Source organism: Nannospalax galili, unplaced genomic scaffold (genome assembly GCF_000622305.1).
Source record: "Nannospalax galili isolate Female #2095 unplaced genomic scaffold, S.galili_v1.0 scaffold1082, whole genome shotgun sequence".
Lineage (NCBI taxonomy): Eukaryota > Metazoa > Chordata > Mammalia > Rodentia > Spalacidae > Nannospalax > Nannospalax galili.
The window spans coordinates 2,235,425-2,261,900 of record NW_008348580.1 but is presented as its reverse complement, the minus strand read 5'-3'; the positions used below and the strand labels follow the sequence as shown (position 1 = coordinate 2,261,900).

General features: G+C 39.7%; 1 protein-coding gene across 4 annotated transcripts in view; it reads left to right on the top strand.

Annotated features, from left to right (window-relative positions):
- The window catches only part of Dennd4c (DENN domain containing 4C), a 120,133-nt gene that overhangs the window by 85,523 nt on the left and 8,134 nt on the right, over positions 1-26,476 (top strand). For 3 of the 4 annotated variants that reach the window (XM_029569598.1, XM_029569599.1, XM_029569600.1), the window contains 12 exons: positions 166-310; positions 547-693; positions 6,777-6,899; positions 7,838-7,984; positions 11,556-12,718; positions 14,331-14,511; positions 16,292-16,401; positions 16,701-16,876; positions 18,768-18,950; positions 19,974-20,169; positions 24,492-24,737; positions 25,947-26,064. In XM_029569598.1, the coding sequence (XP_029425458.1) occupies positions 166-310; positions 547-693; positions 6,777-6,899; positions 7,838-7,984; positions 11,556-12,718; positions 14,331-14,511; positions 16,292-16,401; positions 16,701-16,876; positions 18,768-18,950; positions 19,974-20,169; positions 24,492-24,737; positions 25,947-26,064 (2,935 nt within the window). The remainder of the gene's footprint in view (positions 1-165; positions 311-546; positions 694-6,776; positions 6,900-7,837; positions 7,985-11,555; positions 12,719-14,330; positions 14,512-16,291; positions 16,402-16,700; positions 16,877-18,767; positions 18,951-19,973; positions 20,170-24,491; positions 24,738-25,946; positions 26,065-26,476) is intronic. The other variant, XM_008845535.2, reaches the window with a different exon arrangement.

Genomic DNA, 26,476 nt, shown 5'->3' with positions numbered 1-26,476 from the left:
ATGGAAGTCAGAAGACAACTTTTGGGGGTCGGTTCTCTCCTCCCACTGTGGGTTCTGGGGCATTGAACTCAGGTCATCAGGCATGTGTAGCAAGTGCTTTTACCCACTGAGCCATCTTGCTGGCCCTAATGAACTTTTTTTTTGCGACTTTTATTTTACCTTTAGGTAGTTTTGGAGAGCCCATGGCCCAGCAGTACCCGTAGTGGTATCTTCTTATGGACAAAAGTGCGGAATGTGGTACATGGTTTGGCACAGTTTAGGCAGCCACTCAAAAAGTCGGGGCAAATATCACAGGTCTTTTCAATATCAGGTAATTCATGTGTTTGGAAAGATTTTTTAAACTATAATTTTATAGACATATGGACTTGTAATTAAATGAAGTAAAGAACTTGAAATTCTGTTATTTTCATATACAACTGAAGCTAGATAACCTCACTACAAATTTCCACCCAGAAATCTACAAACTGTTGTGTAATTGTAAATTACACGTTTAGTTCCAGAAATATTGGTGCCCAGATTCCTGAACTACATTGTCCTTATCTTTAGCTCCTCAGAATACCACAGGTGGAAGTGATGGGGACACAGTGAGCCACGGTAGTGTGGATAGTTCTAACGATGCTAACAATGGGGAGCACACAGTCTTCGTCAGAGACTTAATCAGCCTTGATTCCATTGATAATCACTCTAGTACAGGTACTAAAAATGTGTATTTTACTAACCTTTCATTTACTACCATGTTAAGTGTTTCTTTTTCAAAAAATTTTACATTCATTGAATTTTTGTAGTGGGAGTACTTTTAAAGTAGTGTGTGTTAATGAGAGGAAGGTGACTTCTGTACTTCTCTTTACTGCCTACAGTATGTAACCAACTTTGGAGTGCTGTGTGTAGTCTCCCAGCACAGTACTTCTTTGTGTTTGTTCCTCCTAAGTTTATGAATGTATCTGATAGTTGGAGCTTGAATATTAATGATACCAGTTTACAAGTCTTTTTCATTAAGTTGAAAAATAAAACTTAGAACTTTGAGATTATAAAGACTTTTAAAAAGAAGGAAATAATGTCAGTAAGAAAAAAATGTGTTTACTTTTAGGACTCTTCAGTTTCGGAAGCTACTTATTTGTATATAACTGTAGGCACACTCTCTGTCCTCTGAAGTTAGAAATGGCTGTGATTAAAGCAGCACGCTGGGCAGATATGTGTGTTGCATATCTTTCTTGTGTTTTGTTGTTGTCATGGTTGTTAATATCTCAAGCCTTCCTTTAGGAAGAATTGTGGTTCTAAGTCCTGTGCTCCATCTGAACTTGTCTCAATGACTGAAGTCTCCTTTTCTCTGCTCTTCGTCGCTCTGCTTTTTGCTCTGTGCTGTTTCTTGGGCTGCATTTGTCCTTGGCTGTCAAGGTGTGGGGTGCAAACAGACTTTTATGAACTGAAGCTATGGATACACGTGTGCATTAATTCCACCCTTGAATGTTAACCACTTCAGGTAATTTCCCATTTATTAGGTTAAGTTTTTCTGACATTCAAGGGTGGGGGAAAGGTTTTTTTGTTTGTTTGTTTGTTTTTGTATTTTAAGTGTTATGAGTGGGGAACATTTTTTAATTCCTGACTTTTCTCCTTTAAATAAATAATATAGACACTCTTGAAAATATCACATGACATTTTATGGTCAATTTACAAAACATTATCATACTTAAAAATAAATTATACCTTTCTCTAATTATAATTTTAAGGCTTGTTTGTAGTATCATTGTGTAAAATGGTGTTATTCATATGAAAGAATTAATTGTTCCAGCTGTTGAGGTTGGTACTGCTTTCTAGAACTTGTCCACTTAATTTTTGTGGCCCAAACTGCCTTCCTATAATTACAAGAGTATATATAAATCATTGAAGAGAGCATAGACCTGTAGGTTACAATCTTGTTTATAATTAAAATTTTCAGACGTGTTTGTAAACTAACAACTTTTTATGGGACTTTTTAATTTTATTTTTAAAGGATTTGTTTTATGTGTATGAATGTTTGGGCTGCATGTATGTATGTATGTGTACCATGTGCATGCCTGATGCCCAAGGAGGCCAGAAGAGGGTGTTGGATCCCCTGGAATTGAAGTTAGACAACTGATTATGAGCCAGGTGGATGTTGGGAACTGAACTAGGGCCCTCTGTAAGATCAACAAGCACTCTTAAACTTAGAGCCATCTCTCTAACCCAGTACTTTTATATTATATTTTATTTTGTTCTTATTTTGGTCTTTTTAAAAAATTTTATTTTATATGTATGCATGTATTGCCTGCATGTAGGTAAGTGCTCCCATGTCATGCAATGCCCACGGAGGTCAGAAGAGGCTGTCGGATCCCCTGGGACTGGAGTTACAGACAGTTGTTAGCTGCCATGTGGGTGCTGTGATTCGAACCCGGGTCTTCTGCAAGAACAACCAGTGTTCTTAACCACTGAGCCATCTCTTCAGCCCCTTATTTTGGTCTTTTTAAGACAGGGTCTCCTGTAGCCCCAGCTGGCCTAGAACTCGCAATGCAGACCAGGCTGGCCTCAAACTCACAGAGATCTGCATGTTTCTGCCCTCCCAGAGTTCTGGGATTAAAGGCGTGCACCATTACACCTGGCATTGGGACTATTTATTTATTTATTTATTTATTTATTATTTTTGGTCTTTTTGAGACAGGGTCTCCCTGTAGCCACAGCTGGCCTGGATTCACTATGGAGACCACACTGGCCTTGACTCACAGAGATCCGCCTGCCTCTGCCTCCCTGATTAAAGATGTAGGCCACCACACTGGGCTGGGACTTTTATTTTAAAGCTACCTTATTTTGTTTCCTTGGACTTTTCCCTCATACTTTTGAAGAAATGAGTTTTATGTATTAAAAAGGCCAAGTACATAATTTTTGACCCGTAACTATTCAAGTTTTTTAAACATTTTTTTAAGGCAATTTGGTCTTTTACTGAAGGGGGAATAAACAGTCTCTTAGTAATTCTAGGTAATTAGTATAAAGATTTCAGCAGTTGGGGCAGAACTTTTGATTCCATTTTCATATATTTTCAATGTGTCTAATGACTGATAGGAGATACTGAATTTATAGTGATTGTGTGTTTGCACAGGGTTTCTAGTGATACTGTGTGACATTTGGGAGTCTTCTAGCCCAGATGCTGATTGTGTTCTTTTCATTAATGGCTACCTTGTAGACTCTATTCACTTGATACCTGATACTGAGGCACTTAGCTCCTTGGGGACTCCTGGTTTCATTAGTTCAACTCTTTCCTAGTTTGTTACTCAACTCATGGTACCATATTTTAACAGCAGACTTTCTGAGGAAGCCAACCAGAACAACTGAAGTTAATAAATCTTAAAATTTTATGGCATTCATTCATTCATTCATTCATTCATTTGTGTGTGTGTGTGTGTGTGTGTGTGTGTATGTGTGTGTGTGTATGTTCACATGTTTGCATGCCCAAGCTTACCATGACTCATATAAGGAGGTCAGAGGACAGCTTGTGGAAGTCTGTTGTCTCCTTCCACTATGTGGGCCTTGGGGATAAAATTCGGCTGGTCAGGCCTGGCAGCAAGACTCATTACCCACTGAGCCATCTTGCCTACCCCAAAGTTTGTAGTTCTAAATAGTGGTGCTGAAAGAAGTTAAAATCTTTTGGCATATGGCAAACCTAATGTTGGAATGGTAGTGTAATTGTGGTGGAGAGCGTGGCATATATTATGTGTCATTCATTGACATCTTTATAACTTTTTTTTTAGTAGCTGGTCTTAGTGTTGACTTTAAATTATATATAAACTATATTCAAAACAGATTTCTTAGAAACATCATTTTGTAATTTGCAATATTTGCTTTATTGTTTTCTTTTATCTTTTTCTTTTTTTTTTTCTTTGGTCTTTTTGAAGCAGGGTCTCCCTGTAGCCCCAGCTGTCCTGGAACTCACTGTGTAGACCAGGCTGGCCTTCATCTCACAGAGATCCGCCTGCCTCTGCCTCCCAAGTGCTGGGATTAAAGGTGTGCACCACCACGCCCGGCATTATTATCATGTTATCCTTGTTGGAAGATTTATTTTGTTGAATGTTCTTTAATTTGTGTTTGTATATTTCCTTGTAGTTAGAATATATGGATCTTTAAGTGTTATCTCCTCAGATTATTACATTTCTAGAGGCAAAAAATATCTCTATGGCCTTCATTGGTTATTTTGATCACTTGATCTCAATGTAGTCTGGCTTCTCTGCATAGAAATCTTTTCCCCATTATAGATATTAAGCTATCTTTGGGAGGTTGGGGAAATTGAGACCACATGGTAATATCCCATTTCTCATCACACTCTTTAAAATTTAGCACCCATTAATGAAGCTTGCTGAACCACTCTTTGATGGTTACAAATATGGTGATTACACTACTTCTATATTTATAAGATGGGCATTCTAATATATGCACGAATTTCTTTTCTCTTTTTTATCAGTATAGATTCATGGATTGCTATATTGCTCAGTGTATTATATAATGTCTTACCATCCTTACTCATCAGATTACCTCTGTGTTGGCCCAGAGCTGGCTCCTTTGAACTCATTATTTCCCTTAGACACGTTTATGGGTTCTTTTGGGGGGCAACAAATGCCCCTGCCCCTGAGCTCAGTTATCAGTCATTTGTTTCAACAGTAGCAGCTTCCTTTTCATGGAAACTGGATTTTAGGTCTTCTCCCTGCTGTCCAAGGTTGTGGTGACTCTGCTTTTAAGACTCCTAGCAAACAAGACTAGAAACTAATTGCGTATTTGTATTTTAGAAATGCCTCTAATTCCAAATCAACCTTAGAAGGTTCTTCTGATTATTTCTTTGGTCCATTTAAAAAAAATTGGGGGTGGGGTGAGTGGTTGAGGGGCTGTAGCTGGGTAGTACAGTGCTTGCCTAGTATACACAAGGCCCTAAATTTAATTCTCAGTATCACACACACGAAAGCCCCTATGTACTTTCATAGTAAGCACCTTGTTTCCTAATAATCACATTTAGTTGTTTGCTCAGTCCTACAATATTCATAAAACAGTTTCAAGTGGGAGGGAGGATTTGGTTTGGGCATTTTAAAGATACATAGTATGAACCAGGCAAGGTGGCACATGCCTTTAATCCCAGCACTTGGGAGGCAGATGCAAGTGGATCTCTGTGAGTTGAGGCCAGTCTGGTCTATATAGCAAGTTCCAGGTCAGCTGGGGCTACAGGGAGACCCTGTCTCCAAAAGACCAAAAAAAAAAAAAAAAAAAGGAAGATACATGATATGTATATGTGAAATTGTCAAAGAATAAATAAAAATTGTTCTAATTTTTTTTCAAATTCATCACAAGGGAACAAACTTACTTAGCTTTTCTAGACTTAACTTACATGCTTTTAGAGTATATACTCCAAATAATGTATTTAAAAGTTCAATTCAAGGGGTAGGAAATTGGGGGTAGTGCAAGGGAACTACCCAGCAGGGTCTGCTCCACCCATGGTGAAAGCCCAGGGCCTGCCTGGAAGAAAAGTTGAATTCAGAGCTGGGTATGGTACCTGTGATCCTAGTACTTGGGAGGTAGAGGGAGGAGTATCTGGAATTTCAAGATCAGCCTGTGCTATATAGCAAGTTTAAACAAACAAAAATGTTTAATTCAGGTCTGGTGATGTAAAGGTGATCGCTACTACAGCTAATGACCTAGTTCAAATCTTGGGACCCACATGGAGAGAACCAACTGCTAGTAGCTGTCCTCTGATCTCCACACGTGCACATGCACACACATAAATGTAATTTTAAAAAATTTAAGCTGGGCGTGGTAGGGCATTCCTTTAATCCCAACACTCAGGAAGCAGAGGCAGGCAGATCTCTGTAAATTCTAGGACATCTGGGGCTACAGGGAGACCTGCCTCAAAGACCATAAAAAAGAAAAAAGAAAAAAAGTTTAATAAAGTTACTTGGGCTCTTCCCCTCCTGACCCTTACAGTTTGCTTAATGTTGTTGCATTTGCCTTTCAGATTCTATCTGCATCAGTTTTAGATCTCACCCTCATTTTGTTGATTTAGTTTTTTTGGATATGTAGAAATTATATGTCCAAAAATAAAATCAGTACAATAAACCATACTTCAAATGGTGCTGGAGAGATGGCTCAGCAGTTAAGAGCACTGGCTGTCCTTGCAGAGGACCCAGGTTCAGTTCCCAGCACCCAAATGGCTGCTAACAACTATCCATAGTTCAGTCCCAGGGGATCTGACACCTTCCTCTGGTTTCCATAGGCATTGTGTGCACGGGTGCACTTACATGCAAGCAAAACACTCATACACATAAAATAAAAATAAATAATTTTTTTAAAAAATTAAAATTTCCTCTCTGCTTTTTCCTCCACTACTTATTGGTGACCATTTTTGTTGTTTTCTGATTTGTCATTCTTACATTTCTTTTGCAAAAGCAAGCAGGTGTGTGTGTTTTAGTCCCTTTTCTTTCCTATAAAAAAGGGCAATATGCTGTATACCCTCTCCACAAGAGGCTTCAAACATGTTGTCCAGATTGCTTTTAATTTAGATGAGGAAATTGAGGTTTGATGCTTTCCAAGGCAGAGTGGCCTTCAGTCTGATGTTCTGCTTCTTCTGGTCTTTGCTTCTTGTTTTTAAAAATGCTGTGTGTGTCTTGTGGGCTTTCTTATCTTTTCTCTAGGTTTAATTGGGTAGGTCAGTGGAAAATTTTTTTTGGTATTTTTATGAATGGATTTTAAGTTTATGAAAATATTTACATGCTTGCATTTTTTTAAAACAGGTGGTCAGTCTGACCAAGGCTATGGCTCTAAAGATGAACTTATAAAGGACTATGCAGAGATTCGTGTGCCTGAAGAGCAAATAGCACAAGAATTGATAACTACAACGAAATTGCAGATAGAAGGCTAGTACTGACATTTATAAGCTTTCTTTAGAAAAATACTTATATTCTTTTATCTTATTTGGTGATTTTGGCAATAATTTTCAGGATTAGCTTATTTTATGATAGACTTTGATATTCTCTGAGGTTTAGAATTTAAAATACTTTAGAAAATTTGTAGATCACCCTTAATTTTGCAAGAAAGTACCATCCATTGGCAAAGTTTCATGGATAACTTCATAGTAAAGACTGACCTTGAACTCCTGTTCCACCTGCCTCTATCTTCAGAGTGCTAGGACAACAGGCATATGCCAGTCACCACACCCAGCAGTAGGATTAAACTTTGGGTTGTCAAACTGATATCCCAGTATTTCTCCCACTGACTCTGGTGCTTGGGATCATACCCAGGTTCTTTCCAGACAAACACTCTACTACTGAACTACATCCCCAGGCACCAAGGTTCCTTTGATTTTTAAAATGGTTTTTCATTAGAAAACCTTCAATTGTGTAAGTGCATTTTTTTTTTTTAGTAGGTTAAAAATAGCCTATGTGGTTTTCCTGGTTTTTTTTAGAGGACTCATTGAGGTAGAGACAATTTGTTGTAATCATTTTATGGAAATACAAGGAGTATTTTGGTTTGTGGTAAAAAGTTCTTCCTGATCTCTTACATGAAAGTACTTTCTTTGATTATGTTACTTAAATGGAAGACGTAGAAGTCAAGGCGTGGGGCTTAATTAATTCACTCAGGGGCACTCATGTTAGGATATTTGAAAGCTAGAACAAAACATTTGTTTCAGTCAGCACTCTTGGTATTTATGTCCAAGTAAGCTGGATACAATAAATCAGTTAAAAAATTATGTGTTCCTACTTGAGGAAAGACTACATCCATATGTAAAAAATCTCCATGGTTTCTGATTATTATTGGCAAAAGTAGAAATGAAATATCCAAATATGTTTTCCAGAGGTGTGTGATGTATTACCTGTTGTCTCAAAACGTTCACAACCTAGTCCAGAGCCTCAAAGTCCTACTGAGCCTCCTGCAGGGGGCAGCAGTATTGTGAAAGCTCCATCTGGAATATTTGACACTACTAACAGGACAAGGAGCACTGGTGAGTGTATAAAATATTCAGAAAGCATTGGGTTTTCTTGTTGTTTCTCATTCTTTCTTTGAGACAGAATCTCATCAGATGGTCAAGCTGGCCTTGAACTTGGCATTTCTATACCTCAGCCTCCTCGGTGCCAAGATTATAGACGTGTACTACTATGCCCAGCTGACTGTGTCTTTAATGATATTAGTTTTGTTGACTTAATTATAATGGATATGTTAGGAATCCATGAGTCTGAATTCTATGACTCAAGAAAACTTAAAATTTTGTTTCTTAAAGGTACAGTTGGGATCCCTGCATAGTGGCACAAAAAAGTAATAAATTTAAAACACATATGAGACTATATGTAAGTTACATGCAAATATTGTACCATTTTATGTAAGGGAGTTGAGCATTGGTGTATTTTATTTAGCATGTGAGATATGAAGGGACACCTGTATTTAATTTTTTAAGGATGAGTGTGCACTGTATTTGTTTCTTGGTATGCCTTTTCTATTGTAATACCTGGTCATTCTTTTTCATTACAGATAATAAGTACTGTAGGGCCTCCTGTTCTTGTCAAGAACAGAGACAGTTATATCTAATCCTAGAAGGTTTATGTATGGGAGGGTAATTCATATCACTAAAGGAAATGGAAGAAAAAGATACATGTCACTTCTGTACAAATATAATTAATAGTGGGTATTTAATTTTGTCCCATTTGTTATAATTACTCTAAGCTACTTTTTTGGGGGGGGTCTTTTTGAAACAGGGTCTCCCTGTAGCCCCAGCTGTCCTGGAACTCACTATGTAGACCAGGCTTGCCTTGAACTCACAGAGATCTGCCTGCCTCTGCCTCCCAGTGCTAGGACTACAGGCTTGCGCCACCACATGTGGCTTACTACTTATTTTTTATTACATATTTGTAATGAACACTGTTGTATGTGACTCACTTCAAGTTGAGTTTATGATACCAATTATTTGGGTTTTTTTTAATTTTTAAAATTTATTTTTTAAAGCGGGGAGGCAAAACAAAAAACCTAGGTGTGGTAGTCAGATGCTTTTAATCCCAGCACTTGGGAGGCAGAGGCAGGCAGATCTCTGTGAGTTCAAGGCCAGCCTGGTCTACATAGTGATTTCTAGGCCAACTGGGGCTACAGAGAGACCCTGTCCCAAAAGAGGTCCCCCCCTCCAATTTATTATTTTATTTTTATTTTGTATGAAATTTTTGCCTGCATATAAGTTTGCCCTTGAGTGCAGTGCCTGAGGAGGCCAGAAAAGGACATCACAATCCTTAAAATTGAAGTTGTGTTATGGATGGCTGGTGCTGGGTGCTGGGAACCAAATCTGGGTCCTCTGCAAGGGCAGTGCTCTTAACTGCTAAGCCATCTCTCCAGCCTCTCATGGGTTTTTTTGTTTTGTTTTGTTTTTTGTTTTGTTTTGAGGAGGATGGGAGTAATATTTAAGAGAAGGGGCACTGAAGGGTAGACATCATCAGAGAATATTGAAGTGGAAGTGCTCTACTGACTGCTGTGCTTCCTTCCATTTTCAGTAATAAGATGTTCATATACAACTTTCCTTTTTGGGACAGAGATTGAAATGGAGTCTTGCTATATAGCCCAGGCTGGCCTTGAACTTGTACTTCTTAAATTTCTGCCTCCTGAGTTCTAAAATTGTAAGAGTGTACCACCATGCCCACAACTGCAGAAATTTCTTACAGTTCTAAGGTTAGAGAGTTGAAGACCAGGTACCACATGAAGAATTTTACTGGGGGTCCTCTTCTAGATTGCACACACCCTCCTGCTTCTAGTATCTCAACAAGGGTAAAGGAAAGTGAGGACTTGGGCCTGGGAGAATATGCCAGTAATCCTAGAATGTGGGAGACAGAAGCAGGAGGATGAGCAATCCAAGACAGGTTTCTGGATTCTCCTTTATAAGGACCTCAATCCCATTCATGAGAGCTCCACCTTTATCACCTAATTATCTCCCAAGGACCTTCTTTCATACCACCATATGGGAGTTAGGATTTCAACAGGAGTTTTATGGGGGCATAACCATTCAGGTAGTCTTAAAATTCTTTTTCCAGTTTTTGTTGTTGAGATGATCTCACTATGTAGCCCAGACTGACCCTGAACTCAAGATCCTCCTGCTTCAGCCTTCCCAGTATTACATTTAAAAATTTATTTTATTCATTATTATTATATTGCGGGGGGGGGGCATGTGCCGTAGTGCATGTGCAGAAGTCAGAAGAAAACGTTATGACGTTGATTCTCTCCTTCCACCTTTATATGGGTGCTGAGGGTCAAACCCAGGTTGACAGGATGAGCCATCTCACCAGCCTTGAGATAGGGCTCGTGTACTTCAGACTTGCACTTGCTATGTAGGAGAGAAAAATGTGCCCTTACATTCCTGATCCTCCAGTGCTGGGATTACAGCCGTGCTGGGCCAGAATGTTAAATTTTACTAAATATTCAAATAAATAGCTTTTGGTCTTGGGAACAGAAAAAAATTGTATTGCAAAGAGTGAAAAACCACTTGCTTTCCCCCAAAGCATGAGTTGGTTCATTTTTTGATTTATTTATTTTTATTTTATATGTATCAGTGTTATGCCTACATGCATGGAAGTGCACCCATGTCATGCAGTGCCTGTGGAGGACAGAAGAGGACATCAGATCCCCTGGAATTGGAGTTACAGATGGTTGTTAGCAGCCATGTGGGTGCTGGGATTTGAACCCAGGTCTTCTGCAAGAATAACCAGTGCTCTTAACCACTGAGCCACCTCTCCAGCCTAGAAATTGGTTCTTAAGGCTACAGGCATAGTTTTGTTTTATAGATCCAATATGTCTGCTTTATTTGCTGTTGTTTTCCTAGCCCCTTACATAGTCGATATTTGTTGAAGGACCAAATAGAACTTGGAAAAAAAAAATACTCAAGAGTTCATCAACCTTCTTAGAATTTTACCAATTCTGGACTTTTTTTTTTTTTCTTTTTGCTTTAAAGCAGTTCTTTTATTTGGGATAGTAATACTATGGCTATATCAGACGTATAATCTCTCCATGATTCTAAGCTTGCTTTGTACAGAATAGATCTCCTCCCCCCAGCCTCTGTGTGTGTGTGTGTGTGTGTGTGTGATATTGGGATCCAATCTGGTTCTTTTTTATGTGAAGTAAGTACTCTACCACTCGGCTATATTCCCAGGTCCCTGGCAAGAATTTGTTGAATTGGATATGTGAAAGCTAATTGTAAGAGATTATTTCTTTTGGGGTCTGTCATTTAACTCAGAATATTGACTCTTAAAATATAAGAATAGACCTATACTTATTGACAGATGTGAACAGTACAGGTATATTGAGCATATATTGCTGATCTGTGTTTTCATAGGTATCCATAGAGGTTAGACATTAAAATGTTACCTGTAAGAGGCAGGATGGAATAGTTGGGGGTACTTTCTTCTGCAGACCTTCTTTATACCTTTTAAATTCTCTGAATATTTTTCCCTGGAGCATGTGTCACTTTCAGAGACCGAAAAACAGTAATCTTTGTTACATTGGAAAATAGTAAAGGTTTGTTTTTAATATTTTACTGTCCCTTTTAGGAAGTACAGCAAATGTGCTGTTCTCTACTCAAGATCCAGTTGAAGATGCTATCTTTGGCGAAGTTGCTAATTTCAAGAAGAATGACGATAGAGGAGAAAAAAGACAAAAGCATTTTCCAGAGAGGAGCTGTAGTTTTAGTTCTGAAAGCAGAGCAGGGATGCTCCGGAAGAAGAGCAGTTTGGACTTGAATTCAAGTGAAATGGCTATCATGATGGGCGCAGATGCCAAGATCCTTACAGCAGCGCTGACGTGTCCCAAGACTCCACTTCATGCCACAAGAACGCATAGCTTTGAGAGTGTTAGTTGTCATCTGACTGATGCCAGAACTCATATATCAGAAAGCTCTTGGGATTCTGAGCACAAGTCATCTCCTGTGCTAGAAATGCTTGAGGAAAGCCAAGAGCTAGAGCCTGTGGTTGATGATAATGTAACTGAAACGACTACTGCAAAGGTTACATGTGACAGTCTACAAAATGACAGGAACAATAATCAGTCCAGAGACTCCCAGGATGCAGAATCCCAGGATGCAGTGAACAAGAGAAGTAGTTCATATGGTATTGCTAAAGCCATCGAGAGGGAAGATGTTGAAACTGGACTAGATCCTTTGTCTCTTTTAGCTACTGAATGTGTAGAAGAAACAACTCCCGATTCTGAAGATAAGTTATTTTCTCCAGTAATTTCACGTAATCTAGCTGATGAAATTGAAAGTTATATGAACCTAAAAAGTCCTCTGGGTAGTAAATCTTCTAGTATGGAATTGCACAGAGAGGGAAGCCATGAGCCTGGCACTGTTCCTTCATTTATTCACCCTTTAGAAAGGAGACCAAGCCTACCTTCAGATCATGGTGTGCCGGTAGCACAAGAAAACCTGAAAATTGAAAAGTGCTCCCCTGCAGTGTCTAGGCCTAAAACTGGGCGTTGGAAGCAGCAAACTCCTCATCGAACTTACAAAGACCGTTCCACTTCTTTATCAGCATTTGTACGCTCTTCACCAAATAGCTCTCTGGGTTCTGTGGTAAATTCTTTGTCAGGGCTAAAGTTGGATAATATCCTTTCAGGGCCCAAGATAGATGTTCTAAAATCTAGTATGAAACAAGCTGCAACAGTAGCAAGTAAAATGTGGGTGGCTGTAGCTTCTGCCTACAACTACTCTGATGACGAGGTAAGAAAGTTGTACATGTATAGTCTATCTGATATAGGAATGTTTGTAGTACCTTAATGTATATATTTGTGTGTATGTATAATTTAGAGATTTCTGATTTTATATATATTTTAAAACTTTACACGTTTTGTTTCATAAAGTAACTTTAGGAAAGTTATTTTAGAACGAGACCCTGCCTCAAAAAAAGAGCAGCAATCTGCTAAAAGAGATTGAGGTTGAGAGCTGTCCAGAAAAAAATCAAGCAGATGGTCTCTAAGTTGGGCTTTCAGGGACGAATTTGAAATTTTGGATTAATCAGAAATGGAGTGGTAAAAATGTTATCTCAGAAAATAGTTTGGGGGAAAAAAAGTAACTTTAAAACAATGTATCTTCAAGATAATATAATTTCAGATTGCTGAAGTTCTAGGAAGTAAAATCAGTCAAAAAATAAAAAGTAGAAAGTAAAGAACTAGGAAAAGAAATTGGACAGGTAAAGCATAATTTTTGGAGAAAATCTATAGGAAAAGTGCTACTTGAATAAAAGGAATATTATGACAACAAAGCAGCTTTTTCTTTGTTGTCAAGGCCTTTGCACATGCTGGCTAACATCCAGCTACTGTACCCACATCCCTTTGTAAATACAGCCTTTGTATTTGGAGAGCCCTACAAGGTCAGTCAGTGGAACACAAAATAAAATGACTTCAAAAGCCTAAGGCCAGACATGTGGCTCACTTGGTAGTGTGCTATCCTAGCCCACAGGATGCCCTTAGTTTGATCCCCAGCAGTGTTTATGTGTGCACGCATGCCTGTGTGTGGAATGAGGGCTTAACTTGGTATTATGATAAAGAACAGAGTGAAACCATTTTCTTTTCAAAATTTTATCTAACATTGTTTTAAAGAATATTTTTAGTTGGTTTTTGGACTTGGTGTGCATGGCATAGATTCTAAGTGGTCAAGGATCAGGGCCCTTTGGTGTGTAGCCCTGGCACAGGGAGTGGAGCCTGGCTTAGAGCAAATAGGATCTACCTAAGGAGTGTTTTCAAATGAAAGAGTAAATTAAAGATTTATAAGATGTTTGTAAATTTTATCCAGAATTTAGAGAAATAAGGTTATGTGTAAAAATAACTCAAAAGATCTGTCAGTATGGCTCAGGCAAGGTGGCACACGCCTTTAATCTCAGCACTTGGGAGGCAGAGGCAAGTGGATCTCTGTGAGTTCCAGGCCACCTGGGGCTACAGGGAAACCTTGTCTCAAAAAGACACCCCCCCCCAAAAAAAAAAGATCTGTCAATGTAATTTGTATAAGAATTAAAGCATTTGGATGCTTAGCAATAGGGGGTTTACTAATTACATGATGATGCATAAGTCAAGCAGTGAGTTCACCTGGGGCATAGCACAATCTTCTTTTGAAGTAGGACACTTTGGGGGGAGGGGGCAGGGCCTTGACACACCCATCCCCTGTAGTCACTTCTTGCATACCTTAGACTCAAGATAGTTTCAAAAACTCACTGAGATGTCTTTATGGTTTTGAAAACATATAGGGATGATTTGCTTTAAGATGTGGTAAAGTGAATATATTCCCATTGCAGATGACATTATTTATGTATGTGGGGCTTTATTCTTTTTAATTAAAGGAAGAAACTAATAGAGATAGAGATTATAGTTTCCCAGCTGGCCTAGAAGATCATATTTTGGGGGAGAATGTATCACCCAGTACAAGTGTCTCAGGCCTAGTTCCCGGCGAGCTTACCCAGAGCAACACCAGCCTGGGCAGCAGCAGTAGCGGAGAAGGTGGAAAACTGCTGTATGCGACAGGTATGGGGAGGCTTGGCCTTCGGCATTTTGTCTCTGCTGTTTTATTTGTTTGTGGTGCTGAGGATGGAACCCAGGGCCTCTGCATGCTAGGCAACTCTACTGTGGCCCTTCATGTCCACCCTGTTTGTTCTAATTCAAATACTCAAACCCTCTTGTATACCCGTACATCCTATCTGTTGCTTTGTTTGGGGGTTTTTTTAGTTTTGGTTTTTGAGACGGGGTGTCCTGGAACGCATTATGTAGAACAGGGTGACCTTGAACTCACAGAGATGACCTGCCTCTGCCTCCTGAGTGCTGGGCTTAAAGGTGTGCATCACCACACCTGACCATTGTTGCTTATCTTTTGACTAACTTTTTTTGTGGGGGCGGGGGTCTTTTTGAGACAGGGTCTCCTGTAGCCCCATCTGCCCTGGAACTCACTATGTAGACCAGGCTGGCCTTGAATTCACAGAGATCCACCTGCCTCTGCCTCCCGAGTGCTGGGATTAAAAGCATGCAACACTGTGCCTGGCAATCTTTTGACTGACTTTACTTCCTAGAGCTTTAGCAGTCAAAAATTATATTACCTTAAAGATATATGAAGTTCTGTGTTCTTTTCACACTATTTTTTCAGAACTTGTGGGATGGGTCCTAGGAATCTGAATATTTTTTGTTCTCTGGGTTAATCAGTGCCTGAACTAGACTTTAAAGACCTGGGGAGTACCACTGAAATTTCTTACCTCTATGTTATTTAAAGATGTATTTAGCCAGGGGTAGTGGCACACACCTTTAATCCCAGCACTTGGGAGGCAGAGGCAGGAGGATCTTTGTGAGGTCAAGGCCAGCCTGGTCTACATAGTGAGTTCCAGGACAGCTGGGGCTACAAGGAGATCCTGTCTCAAAAAGACCAAAAAAAAAAAAGTATTTTTTTTTTTTTTTTTATTTATGTGCCTGATACCTGAGGAGGCCAGAAGAAGGCATCAGATCCCCTGGAACAGGAGTTATAGATGGTTGTGAGCCACTGGGTGGATGCTGAGAACTGAGCCTGGGTCTACTGAAAGAGCAGCAAATGCTCTTAATCTCTGAGCTGTCTCCCCCCACCCCAGTGTTATTTAAAATTTTTGTTATCTAATTTTTTTCAGTCTTATCATTTAGCCTCAAACCTCATAATCTTCTTGTCTCACCCTCACAAGTGCTGGGATTACAGGTGTGCACTTGTGACTTTCTGCATTTTTATTAGGAATCTTGAAAAGTTGAAGAATTATATATCCTCTACCTAGATTTAACTTTTATATTATCTATGCATATATTTATATGCACATACATATTTATATATTGAACCATTTGAAAATAAATTTCAGCTTTCATGATCCTTCCCTCCTATATACTTTAGCATATTTTCCAAAGCATTAAGAACATCCTTGGGCTGGGGAGGTGGCTCAGTGGTTAAAGCAACAGCACAAGGAGCAGAGTTTGGATCCCTAGATCCCATGTAAATGTAATTCCATCACGGGAAGGCAGGGGTGGGATTCCCCAGAGCAAGCTGGCTAGCAAGACTAGCCATGTTGGCAAGCTCTGGATTTGACTGAGAGACCTACCTCACTGAATAGGGTGGAAGAGTGATGGAGGATGATTCCCAACATCAACCTCAGGCTACCTACCACATACATGCACACTCACACATGTGTGCCCATACACATGTAAAACATGCGTATACATGCAGACAGGTGAAAATGGAAAAATAAAAAGAATATTCTCCTATATAATGTATTACATTTTTATGTTTCTTATTCCTTTTTAGGTGAAGTTCCATTTTCAAGAAATATAAAGGGGCAGGACTTTGAAAAATCAGACCATGGTTCTTCTCAGAATACCAGCATGTCTAGCATCTATCAAAATTGTGCAATGGAGGTAAAAATTCTATATTCTACCTATGATAAAATGGTTATAGACATCTTTTTGTTGTATAATAGCATTTAGTAGGATTCTGTGAGATCCATATGGACAGAACAGTAACATAAGTCATTTTATTGAACTTGCTTCATATCTTGTACAAATAAGGCAATGGACTTGTAGTTTTATCTGTAATATAAGTTAAAAGAACTATTAACTCCAGGTGTGACCATAGAATAACTACAGCTTGTTTCCAGAGAACAACCTATTGAGATTGGTTTCTCACATAGAGACCGAAGTGTCCTTACTTCTCTTAGGTGCTGATGTCAAGCTGCTCACAGTGCAGAGCTTGTGGAGCTCTAGTTTATGATGAAGAAATTATGGCTGGATGGACAGCAGATGATTCAAACTTGAATACAACCTGCCCATTCTGCAAAAACAATTTCTTGCCTCTTCTCAATGTCGAATTTAAGGACTTGAGAGGCTCTGCAAGGTTAGTATTACAAAAGCTTCTCCAAGAGGTAAGTGTTCCACAGAAGACTTGGCTCTTGGGCCAAGAGTGAAACATTCATAGTATGTACATAGTATGCCCTAAGCAAGTCTTTTGTTCCTTCCTTCACCTTCAGTAGGGAAACAGAGACTAGTTTTCTATCTTATTTAGTATATGATTACCAGTAGTAATTTTTTTTTTTTTTTTTGAGATAGGGTCTCCCTGTAGCCCCAGCTGGCCTGGAACTCACTATATAGACCAAGCTGGCCTTGAACTCACAGAGATCCACTTTCCTCTGGCTCCCTTGTGCTGGATTTAAAGGATTGCACTACCACACCTGGCCACAAGTAGTAAATTCATAGTGTTAAACTGTAGGTCATTCAAGACTCTTTGGGGTTACTTCAAAACTTCTTATGCTAAGTAGGCAGCTTAGTTGTTAACATGCTTTCTGTGCTAATATGAGGCCCTGAATTGGATCCCCAACATCTCTGTGAAAAACTGTACTGGGGAAGTTTTAGCACTGGGGAGGTAGAGACAGGTAGATCTCTGGAGCTCACTGGCCAGCCAACCTAGCTAAATTAGTGAACTCCAGGTTCAGTGAGAGATGCTACCTCTTTTTTAGAAAATGGGATAGAGAAGTGGCTCAGCAGTTAAGAGTGCATAATGCTGCAGCAGAGGACCTGAGTTCAGCTCCCAGCACCCACTTCAGGCAGCTCACAGTCACCTTTAACTCCAGCTCCAGGGGAATCTAAAGCCTCTGATCTCTGCAGGCACAGGCACTTAAGTGCACATGCCCACATACAGGCACACACATACACATAACTAAAAATAATACTTCTTGAGCCGGGCGTGGTGGTGCACGCCTTTAATCCCAGCACTTGGGAGGTGGAGGCAGGCGGATCTCTGTGAGTTTGAGGCCAGTCTGGTCTACATAGTTCCAAGCCAGCTGGGGCTACAGGGAGACCCTGTCTCAAAAAGATGCCTCCCCCCCAAAAAATACATTTTTTTTTTTAATTTTAAGGAGTGATTGAAGAAGACACCAGACTTGTGGTCTCCACAGGCATGTACAGGGGTGCATACACGCACACCTGAATGTGCACATAACTACACAAATACATACGTACAAAACTTTTGCCTTGGTGACCTAAATTATGTCTTCAACTTTTGTTGCCACTATCTGGTGCAGTGAAATGAACAAATCCTCAGCAACAGAAATGAGACTGAGTAGGGACTGGTGATATGGCTCGGGAGTAGAGCCACTTGCCTAGCATGCATGATCCCCAGTCCTATAGAAAAGGAAGGAGGGAAGGAAGAGGAGGAGGGAGGGAGGAGGGAGGGAAATGAGACTAACAGGTCAGTAATCAGTTATTAAGTAATTGAAAGTTTAGTGAATAATTAAGAAATGTATTGATTTATCTATCATCGTATCCATCCATCCATCCATCTCTTTCTTCTTTCATTAGTTTAATAGTCCTGAGAAACTGAAGCAGTCTTATACTTCCGTAGACCTTTTCATTTGCAAATTTTAGTATTGGAAGAGCAGAAAGAGTGACAGTAGATGTGTGTGTGCTTGAAGTACGTGGTATTTTCCTATGGGTTGTCAGTCAGTTAATGGCTACTTTATTAAAGTAATTCTAAGTGTAAAAATTTGAATACTTGGGAATTTAATGTTGTATTGTATATGGTGTGTGTGCGTATGTGTGTCCATGTGTGTCCAGGTATGGAGACCACAGGACAACTTTCTAGAGTCAGTTCCTTCCACTGTGGGCTCTGAGATCCAGCTTGGGTCCTCAGACTTTCCATGCAAGCTTGTTTACTCACTGAGCTAGCCTTGAGCTAGCCTGGACTCTTTCTTTCTTTTAAGGCTTTTTCTTTTTTTCTGCTCCATAATTAGCTTTTTCTTGAAACCAAGTACCTCTGGTGACAGTTTACAAAGTGGCAGTATTCCACTGGCAAATGAACCCTTGGAGCACAAACCTGTTTGCAGTTCAGCAGAACCTGACTTGATCAGCTTTATGGACCTCCCGAAACCCAACCAGACGATAACTGAAGAAACAAGCTACACAGTTGAATCAAGGTACCACAGGGTGCACAGAAGTCACAGAATAAATTAGATACTCCTGTAAACATTCTGTATGTGAGGAAAACTGCCTGAACTGCCTGGGCATGGTGGAGCATCTCTGTAATCCTAAAACTCTACAAACTGAGACGAGGATTTACCAAGTTCAAGGCCAATCTGGGCCTAGTTATTGAGACCCTTTCTAACCCTGCCCTCCACCCCAATTGTAAATCAGATTTTGTCTCTATTCTTAGGGAGAATATGGCCTGGTAGAAATTAAATGTCAGCAAATCTGTACTTATTTATATGACTAAATATTTGTGATGATTTTGTTCAATAAAGATGAAAGGATGTTTTGTTTTTGAGAAAAAAAGTCTTACCATGTAGCCTTGGCTGGATGTAGGCTACTCTTCATGTAGACCAGGCTAGCCTCAAACTCACAGAAGTCCACTTACTAACTCTGCCTCCCGAATGTTGGAATTAAAGGCATGTGCCACCACACCCGGCAGAATAAAGTAATGTTTGAGTAAAACAACAGAATGCCCTCACTTTTTAACTTGTATCATAAATCCTTTCATACCCCTCACCAGTTATCCACTCCTTCTGTTCTTCTGACCCAGTTTTTTTTTTTTTTTTTTTTTTTTATCTGTTTGAGACAGTCTCCCTATAGCTCTAGCTGGCTTGGAACTCACTGTGTAGACCAGGGTGTCCTCAAACTCACAGAGATCCATCTGCCTCTGCCTCTGTCTCTCAAGTGCTGGGACTAAAAGCATGTGCCACCTGGCCTCTCACCAGTTTTATAAAAATGCTTGCAAACTGCTTTATCCTTTTATGGGGAGAAGGATACTAGTGATTGAACCCAGGGCCTCATTGGGATGCAAGTGAGCCATACCTCCAGTCCCAAGTTTAATTTATTAAAGGTGATGCTGCTGCTTCTCAGGTGTATTTAGGAAATTTGAACTCCATTGTAGAAAATGCCATACATAACCCTCTAGATTTAGATTGTTTTTTCATGACTAACAGAACTTTTTTTTTTTTAAGTGATGAAATAAAGAAAACCAGTGGAGATGTCCAGAGTGTGAAAATTTCATGTGTGCCTAACAGTTTATCCAAACGAAATGTATCTTTGACTCGAAGTCATAGTGTTGGAGGCCCTTTGCAAAGTATTGACTTCTCTCAGCGACCATTTCATGGCATTTCAACAGTTAGTCTTCCAAATAGTCTGCAGGAAGATGTGGTATGTAGTGTAATCATACTGTGTGTGCTTGTAAAATGGCTTTTGAACATGGCCTAATTTGTGGTAGACTCATTTTATTTTATCCTTTTTATTTTATGTGTATGAGTGCATTGCCTGCATGTGGATAGGTACAACTGTGACTTGCAGTGCACTCAGAGGTCAGAAGAGGGTGTCGGAACTGGAGTTTCAAACAGTTGTTAGCCATCATGTGGGTGCTGGGAATCAAACCTGGACCCTCTGCAAGAGCAACCAGTGCTCTTAACTGCTGAACCATTTCTCCAGCCCGGTAGACTCATTTAAATCACATGAAAAGGGATACATAAAAGTTTTTTGGTGGCTCACACCTAAGCACTCAGAAGGCCAAGACAGGATTTCTACAGTGAAAACCAGCATCCACATAAAAAAGCCAGGCATGGCAGTGTATGCGTATTAAATCCAAGCACTGGGAGACAGGAGGGTCCCTGGCCCTTTCTGGCCAGTCTAGCTGAATTGGTGATCTCCAGATTCCATTGAGATACTTTGTCTCATATAAAGGCAGAGAGTGATTGAGGAAGACATCCACTGTCAAGCTTTGACCTTCACACATACTTACCACATGCATGTATACACATGCATACATACCACACACACACAGACACATAAAAATTTGCCAGGTGTGATAACGAATATCTATATTCAGGAGGTAGAGGTAGGAAAGTGATAATTCAAGGTCAACCTGTCCCCCCAAAAAACAAAATCCATAAAACAACTGAAGACTTTTTCATCTTAAATTTGATTTATTATTTAATCAAATATATTTATTATTAGCTTTTTTAAATTTTTTTAAATTTTATTTTATGTATATGAGCATTCTGCCTCCATGTATAGAAGTGCACTCATGTATTCAGTGCCTGCAGAGGTCAGAAGAGAGCATTGGATCCCCTTGAACTGTAGTTAAGGACAGTGGTTAGCTGCCGTGTAGTTTCTGGGATCCAATCTAGGTTCTCTGCATGAGCAGCCAGTGCTCTTAACTGCTGAGCCATCTTTCCAGCCCTGGCTTTTTTAGATAGGCTCTTGCTATGTAGCTCTGACTGACCTGAAACTCACTATGTAGATTAGTTTGGCTTCAAACCTTGTGCCTGTCTCCCAAGTGCTAGAATTACAGGCATGTGCCACCACACCTGGCTTAAACTTTTTACTATGAAAATTTTTAGAGATGTGCAGAATTAAGTATATAATGAGTCATCATCTACCCATCATCTACCTTCAGTACGATTGAGTTTATGACCATTCTATTTTTTTTTCATCTTTTTTGTGACAGGGTCTCCCTGTAGCCCCAGCAGGCCTGGAACTCACTATGTAGACTACCCTGGCCTTGAACTCACAGAGATCTGCCTGCCTCTGCCTCCCAGTGCTGGGATTAAAGGCGTTTGCCACCATGCCCAGCTGGCCACTCTTTTTTAAAGATGTAAATCTTTATTTACTTTCCTTGCCTACTCATGAACTTGTCTTACAAAAATAAATAAATAATAAAACCCCTGAATCTAGTCAAATTTCTAGATATAAATGCCAGTTTGTAATGTTACAGTCAATCAAATCAGGATTGTGGGAGCCTGTAGTACCTAGAGGACAAAGGACTCAGTTTAGTCGGTAAATTACATGAGAAAAAGAGGAACCTACAAATTTAAAATGACTAAAGCATACCAGTCAATGTAAGGGATACTTGGCATGGTCCTGATGTCTAAAACCACACCCACCTCATGTACATTTGACACCTCTAAGACACTAGAAATCTGAACAAAGACTGAGTAACCTGTTGATTACTTGTAGGTTAGTTTACTTTTTTGTTTTTATTAGGGTAATGGCAATGTGATTTAATCTATACACATGCATATATATATTTAATCTTAAAAATATTTTATGTGTATGAGTGTATTTTCTGCATGTGTTTAAGTGCACTGGTGTTGTGCAGTACCCATGGAGGTCAGAAGAAGGTGTTGGATCCCCTGGAACTGGAGTTACAGATGATTGTTAGTCCCCATGTGGGTACGGGACTAGAACCAGGTTCTCTGTAAGAGCAATCTGTGCTCTTAACCACTAAACCATCTCTTCAGCCCCTGTATTTTAAACTTTTTTTAAAGACCAGGTCTCACTGTGTGCCCCTGACCTGGAACTTGCTCTATAGATCATACTGGCCTGGAACAGATAGAACTCTGCCTGCTTCTGCCTCCTGAGTTTGGGGACTAAAGGTATGTGCCACCATGCCCGGCCCTGATTATATATTTTTGTTGTTGTTGTTTGAAACAGGGTCTCCCTGTAGCCCCAGCTGGGCTGGAAATCAATGTGTAGACCAGGCTGGTCTCAAACTTCCAGAGCTCAAACTTGGATCATCAGGCTGAGTGGCAAACCCCTTTCCCCAGTGAGCAACCTCGCCAGCCTTCTAGTAAACTTTTAAAATTTGTTTGCAGCATCCATACTTTCTTATATGAGAAGGTATTTCATGCTGATGTTCTGTGTTCCCTTTCCTACACGTGGAGTGAACCATTTCCATAGGAAGCTTTGGCTCCTTTTAGAGGGAAATGATATTTGAGAACACATTCTGGATACCACTGATTCATGCTCAAACATTTGCGTAACTAACAAGGTCTAGGTTTTCTTGGATTTTTATTTCAGTCCTTATTTTATTTGAAGTATGAAACTGCTATTTCTTTAATTCCTGCAGTTTTTATTCAATCAAATGGAAATAAATTAGATATTCTTTTTTTGGTTTTTTTGAGACAGGGTCTCCCTGTGTAGCCCCAGCTGGCCTGGAACTCACTATGTAGACTAGACTGGCCTCAAACTCACAGAGATCCCCCTGCCTCTGCCTCCTGCGTGCTGGGATTAAAAGCGTGTGCCACCACTCCTGGCAGGTTATAATTTTTTTTTTAATATTTTTTATTTTATGTTGTATGCATGTAATTGCCTGCATGTAGATAAGTGCACCCATGTTACGCAATGCCCGCAGAGGACAGAAGAGATTGTTGGATCCCCTGGAATTGGAGTTATGGACAGTTGTTAGCTGCCATATGGGTGCTAGGATTCGAACCTGAGTCTTCTGTAAGAACAGTCAGTGTTCTTATCTGCTGAGCCATCTCTCCGGCCCCTCAGATATAATTTTTAAATGACTCAACAAATACATTTTTATTTATTTTTTATTTTGGGGGTTTTTGTTTGTTTTTTGAGACTGTATGTCTCCCCCTATAGCCCTAGCTGGTTTTGAGCTTACTATGTAGATCAGGCTATCTTCAAACTTGCAGCCATTCTCCCGCCTCTGCCTTTTGAGTACTGGGAACACAGGCATGAACCACTACACCAAGCTAACAAAGAATACTAACACAAAAAATTACCCCACTTTAAGAGTTGTGAAACAACTATCACACTTTCTTAATCTCTAAATTTTTAAATTATATTTATGTGTGTGTGTGTGTGTGAGTGTATGTGTGAGTGTGTGTGTGTGTGTGTGGGTCCCACTATGCTGTGTGGAATTAAAGGACAACCTGGGGGAGTAAGTTCTCTGCTTTCACCACCATGTGGGTTCCAAGGCTCAAACTCAGATCAACAGGCTTGGCAGTATCTTTAACCCACTGAGCCACCTCATTAGTTCATCAGACTTTTTTGTCTTTTTGAGTCAGGGTCTCCCTGTAGCCCCAGCTGGCTTAGAACTCGCTCTGTAGACCAGGCTGGCCTCAGACTCACAGAGATCTGCCTGTCTCTGCTTCCCAAGAGCTGGAATTAAAGGCATGTGTCACCATGCCCTGCTTCCCTCACTCGTTTTTTAATAAACTGTAAAGTATATGAAACAAAATGTTTTTCTCTTTTTTTAATATTTATTATTTTTATTTTATGTGAATGAGTGTATTACCTACATGTAGATAAGTGCACCCGTGTAATGCAATGCCCACAGAGGACAGAAGAGGCTGTCAGATCCCCTGGAACTGGAGTTATGGACAGTTGTTAGCTGCCATGTGGGTGCTGGGATTCAAATCGGGTCTTCTGCAAGAACAACCAGTGTTCTCAACCGCTGAGCCATCTCTCAAAAAAAAAAAAAAAAATGGTCATAAGATATTGTACTTACAATAAATTATTTTAAAGGCGCTTCTGATTATTAATTTTCTCTCGTATTGATTTAGCTTAAGGGTAGTGAAGTGGCTGTTTAAGGTTTTCATTCATTAGCAGGTTTTGCTACCTTTATAACAGTCCTGTAAAAACCAGTTTAATTAGTTAGAGAAGCATAGTCTCACTGCAAAGCACAGCAAGCATACAGAGTTAAATAGTATCCCCCCCCCCTTTTTTTTTTAAAGGACGGTCTAGGAAAAAGGCCCAATCCTCTCCCTGTGTCTGTGCCCTATTTGAGTCCTCTGGTGCTCCGGAAAGAACTTGAATCCTTGCTGGAAAACGAAGGCGATCAGGTGATTCATACATCATCTTTCATCAATCAACATCCAATCATTTTCTGGAACCTTGTTTGGTATTTCAGACGTTTGGACCTTCCTAGCAACTTGCCAGGACTTATACTTACATCTGAACATTGTAATGAAGGTGTACAGGTAAAGTACCAACTTCTATACTCACACTACATTGGTGTAGTTTGAATGAGATTAACTTTTAAACTGGTCAAAGTATGTAACAGTAGCTTTACAACATGGCAGGTAAAAGTTTGTGTGGTGGTCCAGGGATGGGGAACAGTGTTTGGGATCTGAGGTCCTTCTGTGTGTTTTTGCTTAGCTGTGCATGACCTCCATTTTTAAGGTCTTCTGTTCAGGATGACTGACTCTGTCTTCAAGCTATCACAGTCACATCTCAGGCAACAGTAAGGAGGAAAATTGATTGTCAGAAATGTGTCTTCTCTCTTATAGCTTATGGAATTCTGCACAGCGTTTCTACATGTGTCTGTGTGGCCTAGACTTAATTGTTTTGTCCTATCTAGTTGCACAGGTCACTACATAGGGAAGCTTTTGTTATATATAAACTCATATTCTCTCCTGAAGTTCACACAGCCACCTTATTTGAAAGGTCTTATCTAAATTTTTAAGGTACATAATTAAAAGTTAGAAAAGTTAAGTGATTTATATACGGTAAATACCTAGTACATAAGGGATAATTAAGACCGTTTCTAGCTGTTGGACTCCTGTAGTCCTTGCTCTGCTTGTACTGGCCCCAGACTCCTAGAAGCACTGAGCTGCCAGCATTCTTCTGTTTTACAGTGTTGGGTATTGGGAGACACCAGACCCAAACAGACCTGAGACAAAACACACCAAAAAGTATTTAAAATTCTAGTACAACTCATTTGTTTTGAGACAGGGTCTTACTATGTAACCCCAGCTGGCCTGGAACTCACTATGTAGACCAGGCTGACCTCAGTCTCAAAGAGATCTGCCTGCCTCTGCCTCCTACGTGCTGGGATTAAAGGCATGTGCCACAAATCCCAGTCTGATCTCCTTTATTTTAAGAAGTAATAAGTGGAAAAAAGTTACCTCGTAAAATAATAGAAACTCTTTTACTGTGTCTTACCTTAGAATTTGTTGTAACGATGTGGCCTTTGACTGTAAATCAGAATGAGAAATCTAAAAGCCAGAAAATAATAAGGCCGTTTATCATCAGACATTAATAAAAAGCAAAACTTTTGTTCAGAATTTTGGGTTTAGAGTTTAAAAAAAAAAAAATCTCACCTGTTTTATATGTAATCAGGTTCTGCTTGGTCCACTTGTAATTATTATATTTGGGAAATTTAATTTTTTAAAATTAATCTCTTTTAGCTTCCTCTATCATCTCTGTCCCAGGACAGCAAACTTGTGTATATTCAGCTCTTATGGGATAATATCAACCTTCATCAGGAACCAGGAGAACCTCTGTATGTCTCATGGAGGAACCTGAGTAAGTAAAATAGAATTTAAAAGACATACTAGGGCTGGAGAGATGGCTCAGCAGTTAAGAGCACTGGTTGCTCTTGCAGAGGACCTGTGTTTGGTTTCCAGCACCTGTGTGATGGCTAACTATCATTGGTAACCCCAGTTCCAGGGGAGCCAATGTCCTCTTCTGAACTTTGTGGATGTTGCAGGACATGAGTACACAGTACACTTACATACATGCAGGCAAAAAACTCATACATATAAAATAAATAAACATTATAAAAACATGGCAGAGCCAGGTGCAAGCCTTTAATCTCAATACTCAAGAGGCAGAGGCAGGCAGATCTCTGTGAGTTCAAAGCTAGCCTGGTCTATATGGCAAGTTCTAGGCTAGCCAGAGTTATATAGTGAGAACCTGTCTCAAAGAAAAAAAAAGG